Source organism: Mastomys coucha, unplaced genomic scaffold, assembly GCF_008632895.1.
Source record: "Mastomys coucha isolate ucsf_1 unplaced genomic scaffold, UCSF_Mcou_1 pScaffold23, whole genome shotgun sequence".
Lineage (NCBI taxonomy): Eukaryota > Metazoa > Chordata > Mammalia > Rodentia > Muridae > Mastomys > Mastomys coucha.
The window spans coordinates 48,695,217-48,710,868 of NW_022196906.1; the positions used below are offsets into that span (position 1 = coordinate 48,695,217).

General features: G+C 49.3%; 1 protein-coding gene across 3 annotated transcripts in view; it reads right to left on the reverse strand.

Annotated features, from left to right (window-relative positions):
* Positions 1-15,652, reverse strand: part of Acsbg1 (acyl-CoA synthetase bubblegum family member 1) — a 62,477-nt gene that overhangs the window by 35,679 nt on the left and 11,146 nt on the right. Inside the window, exons 1-4 of one of the 3 annotated variants that reach the window (XM_031344102.1) lie at positions 10,360-10,482; positions 9,485-9,662; positions 6,727-6,825; positions 5,766-5,866 (exon numbers count right to left, since the gene is read on the reverse strand). In XM_031344102.1, the coding sequence (XP_031199962.1) occupies positions 5,766-5,866; positions 6,727-6,825; positions 9,485-9,534 (250 nt within the window). In that variant the 5' untranslated portion in view covers positions 9,535-9,662; positions 10,360-10,482. Of the gene's footprint in view, positions 1-5,765; positions 5,867-6,726; positions 6,826-9,484; positions 9,663-10,359; positions 10,483-15,652 lie in introns of those variants that run through there. The other 2 variants (XM_031344100.1, XM_031344101.1) reach the window with 2 other exon arrangements.

Here is a 15,652-nt window from a genome sequence, read left to right on the forward strand (position 1 = left end):
AGAAGAAGAAGAAGAAGAAGAAGAAGAAGAAGAAGAAGAAGAAGAAGAAGAAGAAAAAGCAGCAGCAGCTTGCTGCTGAGGAGGAACTTGAATCCGAGGGGCCGTCTAGATGAGACAGTCATAGGAAGTAAAAGGAGAGGAACACCATCCCATTAGTCCTGTATTTGTCTTGTGTCCCACAGCTAGGAAGACTAGCCAGTGACTAGAGGGTAGGTAAGTCTGAGTCCATGGGCTGTTGAAGGCTGCTCAGAGCCATGCCCTGTTTGGGATAGTCTGTTAGAGACTAGAAAAACTTAGGGAATCAGGTGGGACTGCCAAAACTCCTCAAAATTCAACAGGAGCACAACCATGGGCTCTTTGCTATGCTTAAGGTTAGAGCTGGAATACTAGCCATGATTTACAGCCAGTATCATCAAGCCAGGCAGGATACCCATTGGAGCAGACTCCGAAGAGCAACTGATATGGCTCAACCTGCCACACAAATGGAGCCAAGCAAGCAAAAGGCCTGTGCTAGCTAGTACTAGCTGGGTACTGCCTGTCCTAGAGCCAGGCTGCTGGGCATGTGGGGCGGGCTTGTCCCGCCCCCTACACACTGTCTGGTCTTCCCCTTTCATCTATTACTTTCATGTTGCCTCTCATCTTGTCATGACCCTGGCAGGGCGTTTATCAATCCACCCATTGTGCTAAAGGGTGCTGGGCAGGCAGGGAGGTGTATGCTCTGGATTTTTGGAACAAAGGCTTCTACACTACAGACTGGGGAGGAGAAAAACACTAGCACAGGGGTGGAAGGTGAGGGGTGGGGGTATTTCCTGAAGTCTGTGGGAATAGCCAACCTCAGAAGCCAAGTATATTTGGGGGTTACGGGATGACACACACTGGGCCTGAGGACACCAGGCTCTTAGATCAGTGACAGAGTTCTCTCCTCCAAGACCACATGAATGATCTCAGAGCTGCCTCCCAGCATGGCATGCCCCTTCCCCAATGACCTGTGGAGAAGCAGCCCCAGAAGGTCTTCTCACACAGGGACCCCACGACAAGGGCCTCTAGGTGACCTATGGGCCCCATTGGGGGACAGTCTTAGAAATATAGAAGGTGCAGAGGACACACTGGCCTCAGGACATGATGGATAAGGACAGGCACGTAGGTCAGAGTGATCTGTCCAGACCTTGGTGGTGTGGCATAGACTATTCTGCTAAAAGTTCGATGATTTTGTTTCTCTGTGCTTGGTAGGAGAGGACCTGAAGCTGGCAGTCCCCTGCTGGGCTTCCCAGTGATGCATCAAGGGCAGAGTTACCCTATAGAGGTCTGCCATTACTGAGCCCTGGTTTCCCTGTCTGAATGACAACAAAGAACAGGGAGCAGCTAAGAACCCCTTCCAGTCATTGCTTTAGAGTTTTTAGCAAGCTTGGAAGAACATGAGAGACCCTGGGCTGAGACCACCTGCTATAGAGGAATGAAGTCTGGAATTCTACCCACCCTGAAAGGAAAGTTCCCAGGAGAGGGCAGAGGGTCAAGACATGAAGCACTGTCTGAACAATGTCTAGGAGAAGCCAAGTCCCTTGATCCCTGGAAAAGTCTCTCCAACGACCCTTTAGACATGTCTTTGGTTGACAGAGATAGATTATCTCCTGGCTCCGTTTCATAGAGGCACCGTTTCTCCAGACCCCAGGGGAAGCCCTTCCCACTTTTCCCCAATCCTGTTCCTGAAAAGGCTAAAGTGACAGCTGGGCCCCTGCCTGCTCCCCAGCTTCAGGCTATGAGCTTCCTGAGATAAGGATAGAAACCTGTTCCCTGCTGTCTCTCCAGTTTGGTTCTCCAGCCTGGATCCTGACATTTGCCCCTGGGAGAAGAGTAAGAGACTAGAAGATGGTTTAAAACTCTTGGGCCTCAGAGGTTCTCCCTGGCCTAGGGACCAAACTGGGTTGAGTGCCACCGGTTCCCAATCCTCAGCTTGTAACTCCCCAGTAGGACTGGCAATTTCCTGGGTGGAGGGGTGGGGGTGGAGAGCTACCCCAGGCAGTGCCTCTATCTGCTGTGACCTTGGCGGCTGTTCTCCCTGAGTCTCCCCTTCCCCCCCCCCACCCCCCCACCCCTACCCCCGCCTTCTTCAGCTGTGGTTCATGTTCAACCTAGAAAGGGCTAGAACAAAAAAAATGTGTCTCAGGCCCTGGCACAAGGCTGCCTTTGTGTGGAGGTCAGATTCCAGCATCTGGCTTGGCACCGCTGCTGCCAGGGAGTCCAGCCTAGGGATGGGAATGTAGGACCCTCAAATCTCTTGGGAACTAGAGGAAACCAAGAAGACTCTGAGGGAGCCCCGTTGAACAATGACTCCAGCAGGCAAGCATCCAGGAGCTCTGTAGCAGCTCTGTGGTGAGGAGGCTGGGGCTGGCCTGACTCCTGGTGTGCAACAGGGTCTATCTGGAACCTAAAGAGGTAGCATGAACCCTTAGCAGATCTGCCTCTAGTAAGGTGTTTGGCGCAGAGAAAATCGCTTCTGCTTGTGGAGACCTACGTCTTTCATCCCAGCACTCAGGAGGCTGAGGCAGGAAGACGGCAAGTTCAAGGACTGTACCACTGCAGAGTGGAATGCAAGACAAACAGACACACATACAGAGAAACAGACAAAGAGAAACAGAGAGAAGAAAATTTGAGAGTCACTAAACCTGTCTGTGAGGTTCCTTTTCTCTATGGAAGTGATTAACACACCTTCCCCTCTGCTGCTCAGAAGAAGAAAATGAAAAAGTGCTTCAACAGGGGCCCCGTCACAGGAACTGTTCAACAGGGGGCAGCTGTTCGTGTGTACTGCTGGACAGGATTTTCTCTCCTGTCTGAATCCCACACACGCCCCTCCCAGGCCTTTGGAATGTTCTGCTGCCTACCTGCACTATGCCATCAGGCAGCTTTACAACCCACCCACCCAACCTGTGGCCCCTCCCCTCTACTCCCTTCAGTGGCCACCATAGCCTAGTCTGTCTCCCCCAACCCCCAGGAACTTCCTCACCTAGGGAGACAAAGAATACCAGGTCTAAACTCAAGGTCTAGCATGCTGACGGTAGACACTCAATCCAGTTACATCTGGAGCTCTGGAACGTTCCACTGACATCCTCCCCACCCCTGGGACATGGCTTGCATGAGTGGTGCCTATAGGAGCCCATTCACCATCCGTTCTGGGTACCTGCTGACAGCCATGAGGATAAGAGGTCCATTACCTGTGCGTGTATGCATCTCTCTCTCTCTCTCTCTCTCTTTCTCTCTCTCTCTCTCTCTCTCTCTCTCTCTCTCTCTCTCTCTCTCTCACACACACACACACACACACACACACACTCACCTGCCAACCGTCTAACAGAGCAAGAAGGTCTGAGGATAGCCAAAGGTTCTCCACATCTAGGATGCCCACTCTAACCCCAGCCATCCTCTATCCATGTTGACCCTCAGAATCTAACTATAGAGAGGCCGGGAGTCCATAGAAGACAGGAATGAAACTCATCTAGATCAGCATCCCTAAAGCCCAGAATACAAGGTAGAGAATATAGACAGGGCCAGCTAGACAGGGTTGGCCTGTCCCTAACAAATTCCTGCAGTCCTGCTAAACTAGTCGTGTTAGCTTTGTCCCTTCCTATATCCCCCTCCTACATTAACTTCTGAGTCCCCTCTCTTCCTTACCCTGCCTGTCTCCAGATGCTCAGATGGAGCTGTAGACAGGACCTTCACTGGGATCCCATACCCAGCTTGTTCAGACCTGCTTTTTCCCGTGCCTGCAGCTACTGGGCTAAGGATGGTTGTGATTATAATTGAGCAACTGAGGCCCCCAGGCTAGCATCATTGGTCCCTCCCAGGGGAGCCAGACAACCTTCTGAACTCTCCCTTATCAGCTCCCTTCCTTCTCTCTCAACTGCAAGAATGCCAGTGCTACCACCCACTTCCAGGACCTCTGAGCCCTAAGGCTTCCCTGATCTAAGCCAGTGCTTCTGGCACTTGTTCTTCAAGTGCCTCGGGAAGCAATTAAACTTCTACACAGGCAAGCTGGGTTCATGCAGGGAGGGGGCACTCGAGGAAAGTTGATGTGTCAGTGAGTTGCCTAGGCTCCTGGGAGCACGGCAGAGATAGCTGCCTGAGCCTCTCACAAGGCTCCCTGCCCTTTGCCTCCTCTGGAACCTAGCAAACCAATTCCCTGAAACCAAGGGACAGTCTGGTTCCTTCTCCTTTACCCCTGACGGGCGGGCGGATATGTTAAAAAGAAAGCTGACCCTCTCAGCCCTCAAGTCAGGCTCTTGCCAAGGCCTCCAGAGGCAGTTTGTCAATGGCAGTGGTAAGCCCGCTTAGTGAAGGAAACTGAGAATGAAGTGCCCAGAGTTCTGGTCCAAGACCTATCTGCATTATATTCTTTGATTGTTTTTTATTATTATTATTATTTATTATTATTATTATTATTATTATTATTATTATTATCATCATCATCATCATCATATTTTATATTTATTTAGAGACACAGCTAGCTGGAAACTTGCTATCTATCCCTGGCTGGCATTAGATATGCAGCAACTATCCTGCCTCAGTCTCCTAAGTGTTCTAAGTGTTGGGACTACAGGAATGAGCTATTATGCCTCAGTTTCCCTGCTGAAAGTGGACCCAGTGACTTTCCCCTAGCCTATGATAGTACTTGTGACACAGCAGAGAAACCTGGGCCCTGTTGTTGTCTTTGAGCTACTCTGACTCAGCAGAAATACAAGGAAAGAGGATTTGAGACAGAGGTCACAGGCCTCCTCATCTCTCTCTGGTCCCTGAATCTAACACTACTCTGTAGTTCAGAGATTTAGAATTGGCTCCTTCTCCCCTGCCTTGTCCCGGTTCACACATTGCTACCTACACTCCCAAACTTGTGGACACTTTAATCATGAGAAAAATACAGGCATGCTCAAATGGAAGGCCATACAGCAAAATAGACCACCACTTCAAACATGGCCACTTGATAGCAACTTGTCTTCAACCCCAATCAGTTCCTGCTTAGAGGCCCACAGGGTGGGAAGGCTGCTGGGGTGTCTGTCTGTCTGCCTACTCCAGGAGGAGCCTATGGCTGGCTAAATCTCTGCTGGAAGTACTCAGCCCTGAAAAGTGACTGAGGCCAGGGACACTAGGTCTCAAGGACAGCACAGACAGTGGGAAGCTGGGAACCTCTGAGCTAGGGGCTAACTGTTTGCTTTTTTTGATTTTGAAATGCTGGGTTTGTTACCATATTGTTCTGCATTTGATAAAAGTGTGCTAATGCTCTAGCGATATCATTATCATCCAGATAAATTTTCAGGGTGAATGTTAACTGCCCTCCTTTGAGGCATACTTATCTGGGGGGAAGGTCACTTGAGAGAGCATGTGATGATCCAGCTTCCAAAACAAACTGTGCTAGCCTGCACCCATCTGCCTGCCCCATGCCCCAGTTAGCTGTCCAAACTCCCAAGGTGTTATTTATCTGGCGAGGCCCCTTTCTGTCCTTCCAAAGCCCAAGCATTCAGGCCCTGCCTACTAGGGCCATTTATTCCATTGTTGGCTCCCTGGCTCCCTTCCCAATCTTACTTAGGAAGAATCAGCAGTGATCTTCCATCATGTGTGGCCCTAATGGCAGCTATGGCAGCCATGAGAGGAGAAGTTAGATGGAGTCCCTGGAAGGTGGACATAGCGAGCTTTCATGTACTCTTCCCCAGGGTTTTGTTCCGTGGCTCCCAGCAGCCCCCACAACTCCCTCCAGAAATACTCCATTCATGAAAACTCACCTGCAGCATCCAAAGAGGCAGCCCTTGCCTTTTCTGGAGCTGAGAGCTGGAGACCATGACTTGGAGACTCTTTGGAGAGTGTCTGCCCATCAATTACGGAGCTGGTAGGGGGAGATGAGTAACATTGGTTAGAACATCCTGTGCTCTATCTCACTTCCTCTAGCGCCCCACCCCTTACCCTCCTTAAGAGAAGAACTCAAGTCCTGCTGTTCTCTTATTTGCTGTGTGTCTCTGTGAAAGTTTGTGTCTCTGTGAAAGTTCACGTCTCCCTCTGAGTCAGTGTCCAGACAAGAAAAGGGTTGGACTCTGGCTTTGAGAGACTCTGAGCCTCCATTCTAAAACAGCATAGGCCTTAAGGGTGGGAGAAGCCCCCACCATATCATTCTTTACACCAGAACTTGCCAAGAGGCTCTGAATAGAGCAGAGGACATTTCTAGAACTCTTGGAATCCTAAGAGGCTCCTTCTTCCATTTAGCTTGCCTTCATTGCTGACTGATTGCCCGTGAAGAGGATGTGGGTCGGGGAGGCCTGGGGCTCTGCCTGTCTTAGCTCCTCTGGCCTCCCAGGCTGGGTGGCTCAGAGTAAGGACCAGCTCCTTGGATTTCTGTCATCCCCTCAGCCCCTCAGCCCAACAGCCCCTCAGCCCCTCAGCCCCTCAGCCCCTCAGCATGAGCCCTCTCCAGAGTTTACCTGGCTACAACCCACCTGCCTGGGTAGATAAAGAGAGGGATTTCAATACACATCCTCAGAACTACACAGGGCTGCAAGATTGTACAACACCAGGGACCCATCATCATCATAGCTATGTAAACAGAGCCTACAGGAAATGTGTAGTGGGTAACCTGTAGAGCTGGTCATGGATGCCCCCAGGGTATGACCCTGGCTCCAGGGAGTCCCATTTGTTTGTCAGGGTGGGGTTAGCTCCATCCCTACCCACTTCCCAGGAAGCCAGGCCAATTACCTGCTTCGAACATTCGGCCTTATTCCTTGCTGGTACTTCAGGTTCAAACTAAGTTTTCGAACACACCCAGGCCCACCTGGCAGCAGTCTGCTTAAGAACCTGAGATATGTTTTAAAGCAAAAGGGAGTTATGAAGAGTGAGGGGCGGGAAGGAGAAGAAGGAGAGAACTAAGTGGGTCCTTTCTATGTGCACTTTGTGAGTAAGGCCTGGACTACAGGGCTGGAGCATCCTTCCTGTTGCTATGACGCCCTGGCGTAGAAGTGGAGGACTGAATTGGCTCCTTCTTGTGCACACCTGCTCCAGAGAGGATAGAAAAGATAAGAAAGCCGAGATTTCTGAGCCTTCTGGGTTTATTGACTTGGGAGTATCAGTCACAACACAGTGGTTCTCTCAGACTGCTGGGTAAAAGCTGCCCCACTTGAGGACAAAGACTGTAATGTTATCAAACAAACCCATGAGCTCCCAGGGAGAGCTGTATCCCCCAAAGATGGGACCTGGACATCAGGGCCAAACCCTGTGCACAGAGATGATCCATCTTTGAAAACACAGACTGGAGAGCTACCACAGAATCACTTGTAATCTCCCAGCATCTTAACAACAGGTCTGTTTTTAAGTTGCCACCATTAAAGGTACAGGTGCCATTCCTCTCCTAATTAAATTTAGGCAAACTGGTTCTGGCTTTCACAAAGCTAAACAGAGGAAATGAAAAGACAGCCACCTGGGGGAAGCCAGACAGCTAAGCTACTTATCCTGATGAGAGCAGAGCCCTGGTTACAGAGTGAGGAGAAGCCGGGTCTTTCCAGAACAGGCCCTTACTGAGGTCTGGCACTCAGTGCAGGAGAACGTTCCAACGAATTAGCAGTTCTATTCTCTCTCCCTTTAGGTGGACCCTGTTCTTCCTTCAGGACTTGGTGGAAGAGAACACCTCACTTACCCTTGCTGCTGACCCATATGGTTGAATATGACCTATGAGGTCATATTCAACCCTCTTGTCCTGGGCTTAAAGAATTTGGAGTACCTGGGTTAAGAGAAAAAGTAAAAAAGGGATTTTCCAGACAAATATCCAGCTAAATTGCTGATCTTCCCTTGCAAAGGTCTTGAAAGCCAAGGTGATCACCTTAGTTAGAATATATTTATTGTCCTTCCTGCTCACTCAAGGTTCTGGCTAGTGGTAGAAGTGGGTTCAGCTGTATTATAGCAAGATCCTTCTCCATCCAGCCTTACACAGCTTGGCTTCTTTGTCATGGCTGGAGGAAGCTCAGATTTTGTTGCTTGTCTTCATGTGTTGATGTCTAGCAAGGCATCACTTTTATAGCACAGAGAGAACCAAGTGTGCTTGAACTATAGGTTAAACCAGAAGAGAGATCCCCACATGGAATGGCTCATAATTTTCTCAAAACCCTACTCTCCGAAAACATTTTGGAGTCCTGAGGTGGCAGGACCTAGCATGTGTGAGGCCCCATGGTCAATCTCCAGCACTAAAGGAAAAAAAATGGAGGCTTTCCTTTTGACTCTCTGTTCTTCCCAGAAGGGCAGGTGACCTGCGGTGAGCCCAACAGCTAAGATGACACTATAGATAGTAACGAGGAAAGGAGCCGGTCATTTACACCTGTCATTCTGGAAGGTTAGACTCTTCTGGAATCACTGCTGGAAGCCAATAGGTTTCCAGGAGGAGGAAGTCCCTCACGTAATAAAATGACAATGGCCAGTGGGAGAAGCACTTGAGCTGACTCACTTCTGTCTGTGTTTTGAATCCCAAGGAGGAAGAATCCCAAGATGGTAGGAGGCTGGCTGCTTTCACTCACCCAGCACTCTTCTCACACAGCACAGTGTTGCGCGTTTCATAGAAAATCAGACTCAGGGTTCTTTGCCTCCTCCCCAGGTGTGCAGGGAACAAGAACACCAAGGTATGTTTGAGCAACTTGATAGGATGCATACAGGGCAGAGGGGTGTGGCAGGGTTTACTCACTGCCTTCATCTTAACCGTCATTCCACCTGAGGTAGGCATCCAGGCTTGCCACGCAGCAGACTAGTGGGAACCATCTGGAGGCAGAGCCTCCCTAACCTTAACTCTTCCTCCAGGAAGCCCTTTTCTATCCCCCACCCCAACACCCTCTAGATTGGTTTTTGAAGCTCAAACACAGGAAGTTCCTGGAGAGTAGGGTCATTCCCAATTTACTTCTGTTCTCTGGCCATGAGTCATCAATCACTGTGGTAGCCCAGTAAATGTTGGTTGGATCACCACATCCTCATTGTGTGTGACACATACGTAAAGGAGAACCCTTGCTTTCTGTGTGAATCCCTCGCAAGTGAAGATCCGTTTCTTACATATTCTTATTATCCATTCTTCTCAGTTAGCCCTCAGCAGTGATGTAACAGGAGCTCAATAAATGTTTTCTTGAAACAGCCTAGCATGAGATCTGTCCATCTGCCAGGGTTCAACTAACTTTCCAAGTGTATGCTATGGCCAAATCACCCTGTGTCTCTGAGCTGTTTTGGAACCCATGCCCTGTGCTACTGTGAGAAGATGAGGTAGGAGAAGTGCCCAGCACAGAGTCACCTGTCATCATTATTCTTGGCGGATTGTCATGGATCTCTTGAGAAGTGAGAAGCCTGGACAGTAAGGTGGGGAGGATGAGTGAGTAGGAGGAAAAGACTTAAATCCAGGTCTGGGACTCAGGTGCTGTGCTAAGTACTGCCCCATGGGAGTTGGCGATGGGGCTGGAGGCAGGAGGATGGTGGGACCCTGGTTCCTTACACGGTCCTCAGGATGGAGCTGGCAGACCTGAGAAGAAGCACTTCTGGCATGGTCCCTGTGGGGTGGCTGTACCCCTCGAGCTCACCAGGGAGAGAGGGAGAACCTCATAGGGTGTGTCACAGCGTCCCCTGGGGAAAGCCACCGCAGCCCCAGAGAGGCCCAACTCGACCAGACCGCCCTGTAACAGAGACACATGGTGAGTCACTGCCAGGCCTAGCAGGGCGAAGGGTAGTTGTTCTCCTTTGAGGCATGCCTCACCGCTCCTGGGGCTGAGCACTTGACTGTAATTTACTGCCTCCTAAACCCACAGGTTCGTTCAATCTGGGAACAACACAAGCTCACAGGAGGTGGCTGCCTGGAGGCTCTGGGCTCAATATTCCTTAGAGCCAATTGCTCACCTGCAAGAGCAAATCAATCGGGATTTCCAGGACTCCTGCTTTGCAAAGACTTCTGACCACTGTTCTTCAAGGTCAGGATCAAGTACCCTCGGTACCTGAAGTGCTCATCTTTCTCTGCTCAGAGGCAAAGGAGAAAGGACCTTCTAGAAACCTGAGAATGTTGTTAATGGAGGTATGTTACCTCAGTGCTACCCTACATCCTAAAAATCCCAAAGAGAGGAACAGTTTCTCCAGACTCTAATGGTACCAAATGCTGGGGCTCCCCCAAAGAAGGCTGAGTCCACACTTCGCAATTCTATTCCCTTGTATCCTGGACCTCACATCCCAGCTTCATCTTGGTCTATATGGACTGTCTGTCTCAATGAGGCTTCTGAGAACGCTCTCCAGCCCTCACTCCCATCCCACAGACCCCCACCCCCAACAGAAGACTCACAGTAGAGGATGTGCCTAGCAGGCTCTGCCCCAAACCCAGCTCACCTTCCTCTTCCCGTGGCAGCAGGCTCAGGGCTGCGTACCCCCTGCTCCTGCAGCTAAGGCATGGTGAATCTGAGAACTGGCTGTCTCGGTGGCCCAGGTTCTGGGTGATGAGCCACAAGGGTTGGGCGTGAATGGGGACCCGCCCCAGCCCGCCTTGGGGCTCCTGGCAAGGTGTGGCCCCAGATACCTCTGACCTACATGGCACAGGACCCAGCTGCCCACCTATATGTCTCTTACATAAGTGGGGCGGAAAGCAAGACAGGGACCTGTTAGTGCAGTACTTAGAGACAGCTTGTTGGCTGCGAGCCCTGACAGAGCTTTGGAGAAATTGCTTCTGCTACTGGGCCATACACCTGAGAGGCTGTCCTGGGGCTTTTTGGGCTGGACCAGAAGATTGACTTGTTCGTTCAATCTTTTTTTTTTTTTTCTTTTGGAGAGGTGTTCCATTTTCATGGTTCCTAAGTACACATACCTTGTCACATGGGCTGGGCTGATTTCCTGTATCCTCCATTCAACCTTGTAATGTCAGTGTTACTAATAGCCCCATTTTCCAGGTGAGTGAATGGAGGCCCAGAGAGCTCTCTGTTGTTGACACAGCCGGCAAGAGGCGGAACTAGCATGTTTAAGCTGGCTCTGACGACAGAGGCAGGACACAGGTTTATCTGGCACTTGCATCACAGATTCATCCGTCTTGCCCACACGACTTCTGAGAGCCCTCAGTTTTCTAATGCCCATCACTGCCTCTAACACTGGCAGGGTTGCAGTTGCAGGGACTGCTTTAGTGCCTTTTAAACAAGGGTCCTGCTGCAGGAGAGCCCCTGCCCACCTCCCCTTTCGATTTCTCCTTAAATCTTTCTGTTCCTTGTTCCCCTTGAGAAATTCAACCATATCTTCATTTTTAATTATTCCCAGGGAGTTAAACTCCAAACCCAAAATACTCCCTGGCTGAGACAAGAGCCTGGAGGCACCCCAGCCAGCACAGGGAGAGACTTTTTTTTTTTTTTTTTTTTTTTGAGACAGGGTTTTTCTGTATAGCCCTGGCTGTCCTGGAACTCACTCTGTAGACCAGGCTGGCCTCAAATTCAGAAATCCACCTGCCTCTACCTCCCAAGTGCTGGGATTAAAGGCATGTGTCACCACTGCCTGGCAGGGAGAGACTTTAGTCCCTAATTTTACCCACAAAAGCAGGGCACAGGGACAGTAATGGAAGTAGGAGATTGTGGGAAGGCCTCCTGCCAACTCGGGTGGCAGTAAACTACCAGCATCCCATTTTCAAAATCATTCTGCCTTCATCCAGTTTTAACCCCTTAACAGCTTCTTTCCCAAGTGGCCCCCACCTGCTCTCCATCTTGGGACACTCATAGATTTCACTCTTTATCCTGAAACCTTGTGATGAGACTCTGAGACCCTCCTAGAAGCCCCCACTTCTCATTCCACCCACAGACTTCTGCACTCAGAAACTCTCTTCCTATTTCTGGAATCTGTGGGGCCTCAGGAGTCCAGGCCCTACTGACAACCCTAATTACACTAAAAGCCTTCAGACTTTCCTCCCACCTGGAGAGCTACTGATTGGATCTGTGTCCTGTGTCATGTCCCCATCCCCCACCACCTCTGATGTCCCATTGCTGGCTAAGAAATGGCCTAATGGTTGGGATCAACACTGCATCTCGTTGTGGGTTCCTAGTGGCAATGTCTATATTTGAAGGCAAAGGTAGTCTCAGCCTTCAGCCCCCTTCGATGGCCAGATATGGTTTCCAAATTGATGAGGTTCAGGGAGCTTGGGGAATCTGTAGCTTCCTCCAACAGATTCCTTCTTCTCCAAACCCTACTTGCACCAAGAAGCACCCTGAGAGGGTCTTCTGTTGTGACAACTCTTCCTGGAACTGGCTGGCTAGTGTAAGACAACATTTAGGGACTAGAAATTGCCAGGAAACCAAATTTTAGCTCAGTCCTTATTCTCAGAGCTAGAAATAACCTCTCCCTGTTCCAGTGATTGACAGCTTCTAGGGGGTCCTCCTTCCTACCCTGAGTATTGATTTAATGCCTTTTTTATCCAGATGGCATATGGGCTTATTTGGGCAGAGGTGAGCAATCTGGATGTAGCTTAGAGATAATTAAGGGCTGGTGAGCATGTGTGTGTCCAATGCTACTGGGAGGGAGGTGCCAAGGAGACAGCCCTGGAGAGGGCAAAGGAAGAACGCTGAGTAGAGTTGAAGCTATGATTATTACTTCATGTGAGGCACAAAGGGTCGGGCAGGGGAAGCTAGCACAGGTAACAGACCAGGCTGTGGACCATCAAGTTCTCAGTTCCCGGATAGGGCTTTAGGCCAAAGTAAAGATAGTATGTAGTCTCTGAGAAAGGGTTAGGGGAAGGCATACATGATCTAACATATGCCCAAAGCCACCAGAAGGAGCGTATTGGGGAATCCTGGGGCCCTTGACTGACTGGATCCTAGCAGGATTATGTTGTTTACTGAGAGGCCTCACCCTCTAACATGCATCCTCCCTAAGACTTGGCTCCCATTTCCATGGGTGGGGCAGCCACCTAGCCAGTTCACTTATAACCCAGCTGGCAGTCCATAGACTGAGTATTCAACCTCGTTAATCCAAATCCCATTGTCTATGTAGGGAAATAAATATACCAATCATCAAGTTATACTACAAACTCTCAAATGAGTCAGATAGCAAATTGGTCATACCCAGGGCAGAGTTCTCTGGACATTAATCTTTGGATTCTGGCCCAGACTTTGCCTTGACCATGTGACCTCAGAATCATGTGACTGATTCTACTCCAGTATTACACATTCTGAGATGTCACAGATAAAGGACCTCCCAGTTTTCGTGACTGACAATTTAGGGCCTGGGTTAGAATAAGAGATAAGGCTACAAGTTTGCCTGTTGCCAGGATCCCAAGCCTGAGAGGGCAAGCGAAGCATGAGGGGAGAAGAACGGTATGTGCTGGTAACTTTCCTGCACCAAGCACTTACTGAGTATTGTGCAAAACTTTCCACATTTTACATCTGTGTGGATACATCCATCTGCACAACAGCCCGATGAAACACTGCTGCTGTCCGTATTTTGTAGGTGAGGAAGCACACTCAGGTACAGACTCAGCAAGGTGGGCTCCAGAACTCATCTGTAGCCAGACAGATACGTATCCTGGACATGTTGGGCCATTCCGGTGATTGGAGTGGGACAGGACGGGGACAAAAGGGCCAGTAGAGAACGGGCAGTCTCATGATCTGCACTGATTCCTGACTTCATATCAGATATCCAGTGTTGCGACAGATGCTATGGATAATAAGAAAGGCCGGAACGCCAGTTTTAAAATCCTAATGAAGCTGCCTTTTTTTAAACTCCAAAATTGTTTGTCTTTTTTCTTCTTTCTTTCTTTCTTTCTTTCTTTCTTTTTCTCTTTTTCTCTTTCTTTGTCTTTCTTTGTATTTCTTTGTGTACACACACACATGTGGAAGTCAAAGAACAACTTGCAGGAGTTGTTGGTTCTGTCAGATGGGCTCAAGGCATCATACATAGGGTTTCAGGCTTGGCTGCGTGTGGCATCCATGATAGATAAAATTGGTGGACTTGATGGCCATAGGGGAGACTGTGTGAGGCTCAGCCTTGACATAATTCTAGCCCAAAGATGACCTGAAAATCGCCCACTCTCCACTGACCGCTATTTTTCTTTGAAGTGCCGAATGAGTGACTCTGACTGCTTTCCTTTTCTTCTCGGGGCCTCGGCCACCCCATCTACACAGAGCTACATGGGTGGGCTGGAACCCCAGCTCTGGTGAAAGATGATTCTCTGCTTGTCTCCCAGGGAGATGAGAGGAGGAATGTGTGCTGCCTGTTCCTCCAGGTCTAAATGCATCTCTCTGTAGAGGGAAGCTTTCCATCACTGTACCAGCTGTGTGCTGATGCTAGATCTCAGGGTTGGTCCCAGCCCTGGGGTACACACCAGTCAAAGAAGAGAGAAAAGAAGTGACCCACAACCACAGTCTGTACTTCTCTGACCTTGGCAGGCAAGGGGCTCTGCTGTGGGGTAGTTAGAGCGCCTTTGGGCAGCACAGGGGACTCCAGCTCTAGCATTTCTGAGGTACTGGTATATACCAGATAATGTTCGGTTACATTATGGGACTGGTTCATTTAGCTGTCTTAACTGGCTGTGACCCCATTTTATGAGGTAATGGAAGTGTATTGAGATAAATTGTGGAAGACCACAGAACTAGTGACAGGGACACCTAGTACCCAGGTGAGCAGACTCCAGAGTTCATGGTGGCTTTTTTTTATTTTTGTTTTTATTTTGTTTTCTGGTGTTGGGACTTGAATAAAGTTGAGTAATTCACTTGTGCATGCTGGGTCATCCCTGCCCCTGAGCCCAGCTCTGTGAAGACCCCAATTCCACTCTCATCAATGTGGAATTTCCTAGAAAATTTTCCCTAGACTGGGAAAAGCATACATGGTGGCTAAGGCACCAGTCTAGTGTGTTTGTCAGTCCTTCAAACTAACAGTCATAGTCCTTTCAATGCACAGTTCATGACACAGCCATCTATCCAAGAAAAACTATATATTGGAAAGTATACACCATCAAGAGGGAAAAGCAGGAACAGGAATAGAAACAAACCCTGTTTGTTTTGGAGCCAGAGTCTCGCAATGTACCCCAGGCTGGCCTCTCCATTTTGCCAAAGCCCAAGTGCTGGACTACAGGTCCATGCCACCATGAGTGCTTCAGCAATACTTTCTCACTCCCAAGGCATCTACTTAGTTCTTCAGCTTCTCTCAGTAATGTTTTTGTTCTTCTGAATTTAAAGTTTCTTTCCTCTCATCCAGACATGGAAGTGAAAATACCATCATGGCTTTATAGTACTTATTAAGACTAGAGAATTAAAGGGAGAAGGAAAATAGGTTCCTCTCTCTCTCTCTCTCTCTCTCTCTCTCTTTGTGTGTGTGTGTGTGTGTGTCTGTCTGTCTGTCTGTCTGTCTGTCTGTCTGTGTATATATGTACTTGAGTATGTGTTGGTGGATGCCTGTGTGTGTGCATGTGGAGGTCAGAGATTGACACTGGGTGTCTTCTCCCATTAAACTCTATCTTAGTCATTGAGCCAGGATCTCTCATTTGAATCCATGCCTCACCAATTGGGTGAGTCTAGCTAGCCAGCTTATCCCAGGATTCCCTGTTTCTACCTCCTGAATGCTACGATGTCAAGTGGACTGCCACACCCACCCGGACTTGCATGGGTACTGGAGAGTTCATTGCAGGTCCTCTCGCTTGCACAGCAAAGATCCTCACTGA